An 11,636-nucleotide genomic window follows, 5' to 3' on the forward strand; every position below is an offset into this window, starting at 1 on the left:
CCTTGTTCAGCTTCCAGTACCCGGGTCCCTGTCTATGACACTTGTCTAATTGCACCTCACACGTCACAAACTTGTGATCTGAGTAAGGTACAATATGAAATTGTGGACAACTAAACGTATCCTTATCTCTTTTCTTAATAAATATCCTATCTAGATACGATCTGTGTGAGCCGTCGTTGTTACTCCACGTCCACTGTGGAACGCTCGGCTCATCCAGTCGGTAACGGTCCACTAGATCAAAGCTCTCTAGTAGACCCTTGAGGCTAGGGTTCCCCTTCCTATTGGTTGAGCCAACACTGTCGATGTGCGCTTCAAGGACAGTGTTAAAGTCCCCTACTAGGATTACTGTTTTCGACGTCGCTAGAAAGGGCTCCAGGTTCCGAAAAAAACCCGTCTGTCTACCCTCGTTCGGGGCGTAGACAGCTACCAACCTGAAGGACTGTTTACTTGCGTGAGTCACATCCAGGACAACCAGCCTGCCTTCTGGGTCCAGAAAGACAGTACTTACCTGCAAGTCCAAGCTCTTCCTGATGAAGACTGCCACGCCTCTGCCTCTTCCTCGGCTAGGAGAAATAAATTTCTCGAAACCATTTAGAAGAGGCGAGAACGCTTGGGTCTCGCTCATCTTGGACTCGGTTGCAATAGCAATATCTATACCGTGTGTCGTGAGGTCGTTCAGGAAACAAATTTGTTTCCATTTCGACCCCATTCCACGTACGTTTATACAGCCCAGCTTAGCCATTGCGGGCGAGAGAGAAAATTAAATGTACTCACGGTTGCGAAAGGGAGCAAGGCAGTTTAAATTTGCCTGCTTCCCTTTCTTCCGCTACTGCAGGGCCTTTGACCGGCGTTGCCACTGGGCTCTGGGTGGGTGTGGTTGCCGGGGTTATTGTTAGTTTGCCCTCTAATACCTCCTTGGTAACATCTCTTATTAGGCGGTTCCTCAGGTGTTCCTGAAGAACCTCCTCCTTCCATTCGTTCTCCCCTACCTTCGCGAAGCGCGCGATTGCTTTCCCATCTGAGGTTCTGCTGTACAGCATAAATCTCGAGAGTTTGCAGCATTTGTAAACTTTCTCATTTTTCTCATCAAACGCTATTATCTTTTCATTTTTCAGTAAGCATTTTTTAAGGTCTTGTTTTATGGGGAGGGGTTTGGCAAACTGTTTTCCAATGAAAACAGTGCCATGGGGGTAGGGTTGGGGGATTTGCTTGATGTGTGTGTCTGCTGTGTTAGTTGTTTTTTTCCTTGTTTGGGGAGGGGAGTCCTGGGTATTCTCTTTTTTTCTTTTGTGCGTGACTTGAGTGTATTCCATCAGTTCTGTTTGGTCTGTTTTTGCTTCCGTACTTGTCTTGGTCATTTTGTTGTTTTTATTTGTTTCCTCCCCTTCCGCGTTAGGTGCACTTGGAGGAGGCACTTCTTCTGTTCTTTTTTTCCTGGTACAGTTGGATCGGACGTGACCCTTCTCTCCACACTTGAAGCATCTGGGTCTCCGTCCCTCCACCGAAACTCTCATGGACGTACCGTCTTCATTGAAGATTCTGTCAGGCAGGCTCTCCAAGATCTTGTTCTCTGCCTGTACGAGGAGTTCCAGAGTCTGACCCTTCCACCGTACCGCCTCCTTCCTTCTCATTTGCAGTATGGATATTTCGCGTTCCATATTATGCAAGACCGCCGCTGCTACCCACATGATGTCGTACCCTCTGGGTATGTCTTCAACCATTAACTTTGCGGTTCGCTTCCCCATATACGAGGGTAGCAGCATGATGTCGTCGTTTTTAAGGGTCAACGACGACACCTCTTTCGCCACCTCTGCCGTGTCAAAGTGCGCTTCGATCGTGGCACTACGTGCACCTCTCACTATATGGCGAATTTTGTCCCACACCGGGGCCAAGCATTTCTCGACGATTTCATTTTTCATGTCCATAATCTTTTTTTCTTTAAAGCTGTACACTTTATAAATTACAATCCTTTCCTTGATTTCTTGTACTTTCGCTTGCGGCGGTACAAGCCTTATCTCGCCTCCTTCCACTTTTACTAAGTTCCTGTATTCGTACAGCTGTTCGATTTTGAATTCGATCTCCAACATGGCGCCACCCACCGCGGCCGAGAATGACTGTCTGGGTACTTGATTTTCCTCCTTTTCACCTTTTCCCATCACGGGAAAGTCTTCCTTCGACGTCAAGTCGAACTCCATTTCAGGAAATTACCTCTAAGGTAACAAAATATGGTTAATACAAAATTTTCTGCCCCGTAGGGCGAAAATTACCGTTTTACAACGGGCACTGTTCAGTACAGTTAACACAAACAATGATATTACAACTTCGAACTCTCTTAAATGGCAGCGGCAAATTTCTCACAACGCAAACAGCAATAAAGAGAAGGCGATGGATATACATATACACATACCGTTACATTTTCTAGTTACAACTCCCACTACAATAGCCATGCCTTCTATCCGCTGTAATCCCTCTCTTTCGCTCTACATGTTCCCAATGCTTATCTGTCTGTCTTCCTCACCACGCCTGTCATCCTCTCGCCATCGCCACCTTCTTGGCTGCTGTCTTTTGCCAACTGACTGCCTCCTCCAGCCCCTTTGCTGTCTCAGGCAGAACTCCTAAACTGCCCTGTTACCAATTCACTGTCTCCGGCCGAACTGACCCAACAAACCCACAGCTCCCGCATTTTAAAGGGTAGCAGATTTATTTTTTCCTTAAACTTTCCCTGACCGTAGGGGCCAAAATGTCACTTCCTAATACATAAAACTTTCCAGAAACTAACAGAACAAAAGATTTACCCGTCTGCTTGACGCCAACTCACAAAAGTGGGTCATAGCACTCTGTTTCTCAACTGACCCCATATCACTATCAAAAGCCTTTTGGTAGTTGATCCAGGCCATACTGAGGCCTTTCTTCTTTCTGCGGCTGTCTTCAGTTATGGCTTTATTGATCATTATTTGATCTTTACAGCCATATGAGCCCTTGCAGAATCCCTTCTGCTCTTCTGGAAACGGGTTGTTTTATTCCAGATGCTTGCTCAATCTTTGCGATATTATTGCAGTAAAGGCTTTGTACATTGTAGGGAGACAGGTTATAGGTCTGTAGTTTTGTGGTTTTGTCATTTCATTGGATTTGGGAATTAAGATAGTTTTCCCTTTCATGAGCCATTCAGGCATTGTCTCTGGCTCTGCTAGTATGTTGTTAAAGTTTTCAACCAGCTTTTTGTGTATTCCTGTCAGATATTTTAACCAGAAGTTGGAGATCTTGTCGTGCCAAGTTACTTAGTCTTTGCAATGCCTGGGTGACCTCTTCAGTTGTTATAGGGGTCCAGAGTTGCCCAGATGCTAAGTTTGTTATTTTAATACTCCTTTTTTTTGGCTGTTCGTTCGCCGACCATATTTCTCTCCAGAATTCTTCCAATTCTTCTGCCGTTGGTGCTGCAGTGACTTCTATTTTATTTTTGCCCAGTTCTTGGTAGAACTTTTTGGGGTTGGAGTTGAACTTTTTGTTTTGTTCAAAGAAGCATTGGCGTTTCCCGTACCGGCGGATCCTTTGAGCTTTGGCAAGGATATCTTGCTTCAGCTTTTCTTTTATCTCCGGCAAATCTTTTTCTGTGATGTTATATTTGCGGAGTATTTTTGTTGCTCAGTAGCGTTGATTGTTTGCTGATTTCATTAAGAATCGACAGATCTTTTCTCATTTTTTGTATTTTGTTTTGGATGTTATTTATCCACAGGGTTTGTTTGGGTGGTGGTACTCCTGTTTGGATGGGTTTGAGTGAGTATCCAGCTTCTTTTGAGGCTGCAGTGGCTGCTGCGTATATTAAGTCATTTAGCTCAGTGATATCGCTTTTTGTTTCAGTGGCTATTAGTTCCGTGACGGCTAGGTTTATGCTGTTTATAATTGGTGTTGTTGTTTCGTCTATTTTGATTCATTGGTCCATTCTGAGACCTGTGGTTTTCAGTTCTTTAATTATTTTCATTTTTATAGTACAGTCAACTTTCGCTACTATGCCACCCTGCGGGACTGAGCCAAAGTGGCATAGTACCGAGGGTCTGTTATCTAAACACTACATAACCAAAAATTTACTGAACATACGAATAAAAATTCATAGGGTGGGAAGTAAGGCCAATAAGAAGTTCAATGCAATGGTAAAAAGAAGACATCCAAGTTTATTAAGTTCAGATTGCTTTTAGTTAATCCCGAAGCTCTCAAAAATTGTCAGCTGACGCATCTTCTTTCGGCGGATTTCATTCATTTCGTTGTCTAGCCTATCACACGCCTGCATGACGCTGGGTTTTCCGCTGCTCTGCTGCTGCATAAACTTTCGGATAGTGCTCCATGCTCTCTGGGCATCTGCAAACGAAACGTATTCCTCTTCCGCAATTACCTCATTGTCTTCACTTTCCACCGGCTCTTCGTTATGCATTACTTCTTTTGCTATTTCTTCTAGAGTATAGTTGGTATGAGTTATAGATGAGTATACTTGGTATGAGATTATAGATGAGTATCTATTTCTTCTAGAGTGAAAGATCCTCCAGTTACGAGAAAATCAAACAGCTCAATTGTTTCGTTCTCATGTGTCTTTTCCTCGAGAGGTAAAGCTTTCCAGATCTCGAGCAGCTCAGCATCCTCTGGCTCTATTTGTATTTCCTCTTCAATAAACTTGGCTTTCGCGAAGCAGTTCTTAATCGTCAATTCACTGACCTGCTCCCATGCACGCCGAGCAATGTGCAGAGTGTCGAGCAATGTAAATTTAAACTCGTTTCCTTCATCCATGGCTTCGAGACGGTGGGACAGCAAGAGCTTTTTGTAATGGTGCTTAAGATTTTGTATGATTCCTTGATCCATTGGTTGGGAATTTGCTGTTGTGTTGGGCGGAAAGAAGAGCATTTGGATGTTGTCCAAGTGGACGTCAGAAGGGTGACCAGAGAAGTTATCGAGACAGAGCAACACTTTGCGGTTTTGCTGCCCGAGTTGTCCGTCCCACGTTTGTAACATTTCTTCAAAAATTTCTGCTGTCATCCACGCCTTCAAATTAGCCTTGTACTTCACAGGGATCTTTGTTCTTAAACGCACTAGGTTGCTTGGAATTTCCGATCACCAGAAGAGGTAGCTTCTCACTGCCGCTTAAGTTTGCTCTGACCAAAAGAGTGATTCTTTGCTTGCTTTTCTTTCCCCTGTTCTATTTCTGATATTTTTTTTTGCGTTGAGAATATATCTTCGTATGTTAGCTAGTTTATTAGGGTTCATTGCTGTATCCAAGTCTTTATATGTATGTGTTATTGTGTTTTCGTTCTTTGGGTAGAACACTGCTGTAAAGTAAGCATGTAGGATTGAAATATATTCCTCACATGTCCATTTATGCCTTTTTGGTTTTATTTGTGGGACATGAGGAACAACATCTGGGCCTTTATTTTGACGGTCATCATTTTCGTAGGGTACCGGTTTGTTCATTTCTGTTGTTAAATTGTTTTGCACGTGTAGTTTTTCATACTTTTTGCATAACAAGTTTAAAGTACGCACTTCCCAATTGTTATACTTGGGTCGAATAATACCGGTATCATTTCATCATCATCATTGTTCGACCCTGGTCAAGACTATGAAATTTACTATGTTACGCCAGACTTCACGGTCCATCATAACATTACTGAGGTCCTGTTGCTGGATGCCTGTATCCCTGGAGATTACATCAGGGTAGGAGAGTGTGCACCCTCTGGAATCTTGAGCAGATGGCTTCCAGAGGAGAAGTGTAGAAATTGCCTCGTTTTCAGGGTACTAGTAGCGTAGACTGGACCTGGTTTGCGCAGACGCGTGTCCGCGCTAGCCAGACGTAGGTAGTTGATCCTACGAGCCGACTGGCGCATGCGCGATATATACTTGTATCGCACGTGCGCGATACATATTTGTTTGCGGTCAACATAAAATACTATTTTACAGATTAAAATAAATGAATTACTATTTTACAGAATAAAATTAATGAATTAATTATATAAATTAAATAATTCTTGAAAATTAATTAATATTAATATCTTTTGAACAAAGTAAATAATTTTTTAAACTTAAATAATAATTTTTTTTACATAAACGTAACACAAACTTATATAATTTTTACGCGAACGTATATAATTTCTGAAACTTAATTATTTTTTTTTTACAGACATATATAATTTGTTAAACTTAATGAATTAATTTCTTCACACAAATATATAAATAGATTTGAAAACCTTCATTGAAACTTCTGTACTTGCATATTTGCTTGGATCGAATTCCCAGACCATATTCTCAAATTTTTGTTTGAATGGCATTGTTAACGTACGTAGCTTAACACATTCGAGCACTTTCTTCATGATGTTATCATACTGTGCGTGACTTATAGCGCGCATAAAATTCTCGTTGTTAGGCCTATTTAACCAGTAAGATTTCATATCTTGTTCTGATTTAAATGATTTGTTGGTGTAGATATAAGTCAAATAATTAAACAAATAAAGTGTTGTTCCTGACTTAGATTTGAAGCATGGTTCGTCGTTATCAATCTTAGTTTTCTCTTTTTCGCTTTCTTTATGTACGTTTGTTGGTTTAGGTATGTACTCTTTCGTACACCAATGACTGAATTCGCAGTTCAATTCATTCGAACCATGAATCAGTAGTAGTCGTGGTGGTTGACAGAAGTAATTCGCCATTGCACTCGGAAATTTTACATTTTGTGCATCCGGTATATATCTTTTTAAATTCGTTGCCTTCTTGTATAGTATTCTTATATATTTCAAAACTTGGTTTTCTCCTGGTCTTATTTCATCGTTCCATATGATATGGAAATGATTATAAGTATTCCATTCCTTGTTACTGCAACCTGCTGCTTCTGCTTTGTGAAATATTACTGTGGCCTTATGTATCTTAATAAAATTCAATATCTTCTCATTACAATTAGTTTGTACTCCGTTTTTGAATTCTCCTGTTTCTATATTATGGTCGTTAACACATATTTCATCTTGTAGTATTGGTTCGCTATTGTACACCCACGAGAAATCATCTTCATTAATCCATGGGAATATTAGCATATACATCTTCCTTCCTCTCATCTGTAATGACAAAATTCGTATAGTAATTATTCATTAACGGTGAGCCACTTATCCTGACCCGACTGTCGTTGTAGTATAATTATGAATACCCATCGGCCATTTACATAGATGTGTCTTAGAAGAATTTTGTATGACGCCAGCAGTACTATTCCATACTTGGAATCCTGCAGTCTGTGGACTACCAGATATATATTCGAAGTCTATCTCTGAATTATATGTTATCGTTACCATGAAACTTATTTTCGATGGGTTATCCCCAGAATCTAGTATCGGTATCGAATCTAATGTTGCTATTGGTGGAGGATTAGATGGGTTAATAGGCATTTGCGTTAAATGTGTTCTACCTATATTCTCTTTGTCTGCCACTTTGTTAACTCCTAACATTTTACTCCATTTCCCATTTTTTGTTGGCGCCCATAAATCATAACTACCATACGTATATGTATTAACGTCTGCTGGTAGCCCATCTTTTGATTTAATTGTAGGTGGTTCGTATGTAGTATCATATGCATAATAATTCATACCATTGAACCAACTAGGAGTTCTATTAATCCATTGATATCCAGCTGTCTCACCACTATATAAGAATTGTAAATCGCCCGTATTCAAAACACATAACAATTGTTGTGCATTCATTGTCTGTGATGTAGTTGTAGGTTTAGTGAATCCATTATATTCCCACCAATCCTTTCTGCACTTTCTTGTTGTCTCTACATGACTTAATAATCCCTCTGTTCTTGTAATAGGACAATTATGTTCAAAATTGTTATTAACATTCCTAGTAGTATATGTTGCTGTTGGAAACAAAGCATACTTATTATCGACGTAATGTATCATATATGGTCTTGTATTAAATGTTGTACTTGTTGTTGTTGTTCCTTGTACTGTACCTAATTCATCTGATAACGGTACTATGTTAGATATCTTATAACCACATGATTTCACTCTGAAGTTATTACATGGTGACATATATGTTTCTAACTCTGCATTTGTCATGCTAGCTTTCAAATTACCATATGGTATATATACACATCTATGTTTTATTGTTAACTTTAGATATGCATCTTCCGCACTAGTAGTAATAAATGTAACTTCGTCTTGTGGTGTATCGAAACAGTTTATATAATGTATAAACGTTCTTGAGAATTTTTTACTTACAATAGGATTTTGATCTCCTATTCCTGGTGGTTGATCACCAGTTGCTAATGCTGCCGAACCTCCTGGAGCAGGTCCTACGTGTGGGTCTCCCATATCTATGTCTTGACTTCCTATCCCACTATCTTGTGTTCCTCCTGCTTCTACTAAATCTTTATCCGATATATACTCCGCTCCCTTTTCAGCTTGATCTTGTTCGGTTTTCCTTTTTTTATTATATGGTGGTATTATCCAGTTCTTAGTTTTTATAATATTACTAACGACATACGATGTCAACCCTCCAACTCTATCAGAACACTCGATTAATTGTTTATCTGCTTCTAGTTTGCTAATTTCATTAGCACCATAAGCTATATCGTGTTCTCTGCAACAATTATCCAAATCATTAACTGGTTCCCTCTCTAGATCTTTAGTATAAGGTCCACAATAATTATAACCAGGTATATGTAAAGGCATGTCTACTCACTTTTAACTTGCTGAGCATATCTGCATCACGTAGCTTCAAATCTTCGTAATTCATCTTTCTTTCTTAGTTGAGGGTTAGACGTCATTCTCTCTGGGCTTCCAGTAAATAATGACAGTTATTTCTGGCGCCCAGGACTATTTATATCTTTCTTTTCCCGCGTATCAGTATCATATTACATCACGTGATCAGCACGTCTGAGCACGTTTTGTTCTAGAATACCACGTCATCAAATATATATCTCTTCTCTGATTGGTCAATATATGTTAGTTCAAATAGTTCAAATATTCAGCTGGGTGTCTGGAACTTCTAGGTTTTATTTCAAAGCCCTTACCAGAAATGGTATCAACTGATATACGTAGCACATAGTCAGCGACAATGATGAAGAGAAACGGGGCGAGTGTGTCTCCCTGCAGTAGTCTGGCTTTGATTGAGAAAGATGATGTTTCTCTATCAGGGTTGAAGACGTATCTGTGTAGAGGACCTTGATAGCAGAGATGATTTTGTCTGGAATCCCATAGAGCTTAAGGATTTCAAACTTCTTGTACCTATCTACAGAGTCGAACGCTTTAGAAAAGTCTACAAACACCATTGCGAGATCGCGATTTTGATTCTTCAATGAGTCTGCGTAGGCATAGTATTTAGCTCAACATTGAGCGCCCATGTCTGAATCCATTTTGGTTCTTTCAGAGCAAAGGTTCAACAAAAGGGACGAGACAGTTTAGAATCAGCTTGTTGTACAATTTTGCAGCAATTGACATTAGAGATATACCCCTGTAGTTGGTGATGAGGGATAAATTGCCTTTTTGGGGTATTGGGATGATTTGAGATTGGTGCCAAATCTTTGGAGCTATAAAAGTGGAAAGTGTGTGATTGCAAAGATTGAGCGAAAGTACGTGAAATCTATCATCCTTCTAAATTATAGCTGGGATGTTGTCAGGACCAAATGCTTTCGAGGCTTTCAGTTGTTTAGTGGCTGCTGTTAGTTCAAATATGGTAAAAGGGGAGGTGTTGATGTCCAGCGTATCTGATATAGGCACACTTGGAAGAGTGGGGTTATCAGGGATTTTGGCATTCTTTCCAAGAAGGTTTTTAAAATGAGTTGACCAATTTTCTAAATGCTTCTTAGCTGATCCCCCTATTGATTCTAATTGATGACCCAGAATATTTGCCTGATAGGTCTTTGATGGATTTCCAGGCAAGATGGTGTTTTTTACTAATATGCTCTTTGGATAGTTTGCTAGTTTTGCCGTTGATAAAGTCAACCTCAGCGTTCAAGTAAGCATCATCAAGATTCTTCTTGGCAGTTATGAGTTGGATCTTCAGTGTCTAGGATGGAGAACGGTGGTAAGCTAGTGATATATACTTTAGATGGTTTCTGGCTTCAATGACATTTGGAGAATTAGGTTTGCTCTGGCCCCTACTCTTCTTTTTGGGAAGAGTAGCCAGTGCAACTTCCTATGTTGATTTGATGAGGCTACTGTAAACTTCTTCAATGTTATCAGCATCTATTTCAGAAGTAGACAAAGATTGAAATTTGTTATAGACCTCAATAGTAAATTGCTTGGACATATCGGGGTTAGACGAGAATTCTTTCCAGTCGATCAGTTTCATCGGATGAGGCTTAACTTTTTTGGATAAGTGAAAACTAAGCTTAACAGTAGCTGATACAATTCTGTGGTCGAAAAATGAGGTAGTCAATTTGTGCCCTGTCACCAGATAGCTACTTGAATGTCCAAAGTTGTCCTTTTGGTTTCATAAAATAATTGTTGGAGGTGTAAAGATTAAATTCCTCTAAAAAGTCTTTGAGCATTTCCCCATTCCAATTAGTTTTAGAGTTGAAAGTAAACTTGGTCTCATCGGGTCCTAGTTTAGCATTCAGATCACCAGCTATAACTAGAAAATTATGGAGAGGTACTTGCTCAATGGTTGAACAAAGAGTTGTATAAAAATCCTCAATCTCATCTGCCACAGACGAATTATGTGGGCTATACATGTATACTAATGTTGTTTTCGGATTTCCATCTATCTCGAGCACCATAATTCTGGGCAAGATTGACTCTATACTCAAGAGAGTATCACTAGCTTTTGATGAAAGTAGAAAGCCGATACCTCCAACTGTTGAATTAACAGTATTCTTTGATGCTGAAGAGGTTACAAATTGATAAGAACCGACTTGATGGTATTTGAGGATGTCGTCAGGGTGGTAGAATCGGTTTTCTTGGACAGCTATTATATCAATGCTGTGTGATTCTGCATTTGCACGAAGTTCTTCTATATTTCATTTAATTTGCCACAAGGGCAGCACACAGAGAGAAGCTTGCGGGCTGGACGCAGACATTAATGGGATGAATGATAATAATGCAAGGATGATAAGGATGGGAGAAGACGAAAAGCACCCGCCGACTTTCACTTCTCTAAAACATTGTTCTTTTTACTTTTTTATAGAAAACACAATGTCGGATACAATAACTTAACTGTTAGCAAAGTGAAATCACATGTTTTAACTAGTGTACCAACGAGATCTGGGTTCAAATTTACATTTAAATAACAATAGCTTCTCTCGGCCGGGTTAGTAACGAAAGGGTTAAAGCTCTCTTCAGCCACAAACATTGTTAGTCCAAAGAATTACATTACAATATAAAAAAATATGAAAAGTACATGTAGTGTGTGCTAGTGTTCCATTCCAGTTTCCTATTCAGGCTACGTTTATCTTCTATTATGTGTGTAGCTTCCGTAATTTGTCTGATTGTTGCGTCTGTTCTACGTGTGGACAAGATTTTTACTTCTATGTTGTTGATTGAACCCCCGTGTTCCTGCTTGGTGTGTTGGAGAGAACTTAAGGAAGGAAAGAGCTCATCGGTTCTGTACCAACGTTCATTTACCCACTCTCCTATACTCCATGCCATTTCTCCTACATATGTCGTTGTCTTGTTACT

At 39.8% G+C, this 11,636-nt stretch overlaps 1 protein-coding gene across 1 annotated transcript; it reads right to left on the bottom strand.

Moving 5' to 3' along the window:
- Nucleotides 1–4,494: 4,494 nt before the first annotated feature.
- LOC115217928 (tigger transposable element-derived protein 4-like) lies at nucleotides 4,495–5,022 on the bottom strand. Its single transcript, XM_029787646.1, has one exon. The coding sequence runs from the start codon at nucleotides 5,020–5,022 to the stop codon at nucleotides 4,495–4,497; it is 528 nt and encodes a 175-aa protein (XP_029643506.1).
- Between the last annotated feature and the right edge of the window lie 6,614 nt (nucleotides 5,023–11,636).

The sequence above is a fragment of the Octopus sinensis genome, linkage group LG12 (genome assembly GCF_006345805.1).
Source record: "Octopus sinensis linkage group LG12, ASM634580v1, whole genome shotgun sequence".
Taxonomy (NCBI): domain Eukaryota; kingdom Metazoa; phylum Mollusca; class Cephalopoda; order Octopoda; family Octopodidae; genus Octopus; species Octopus sinensis.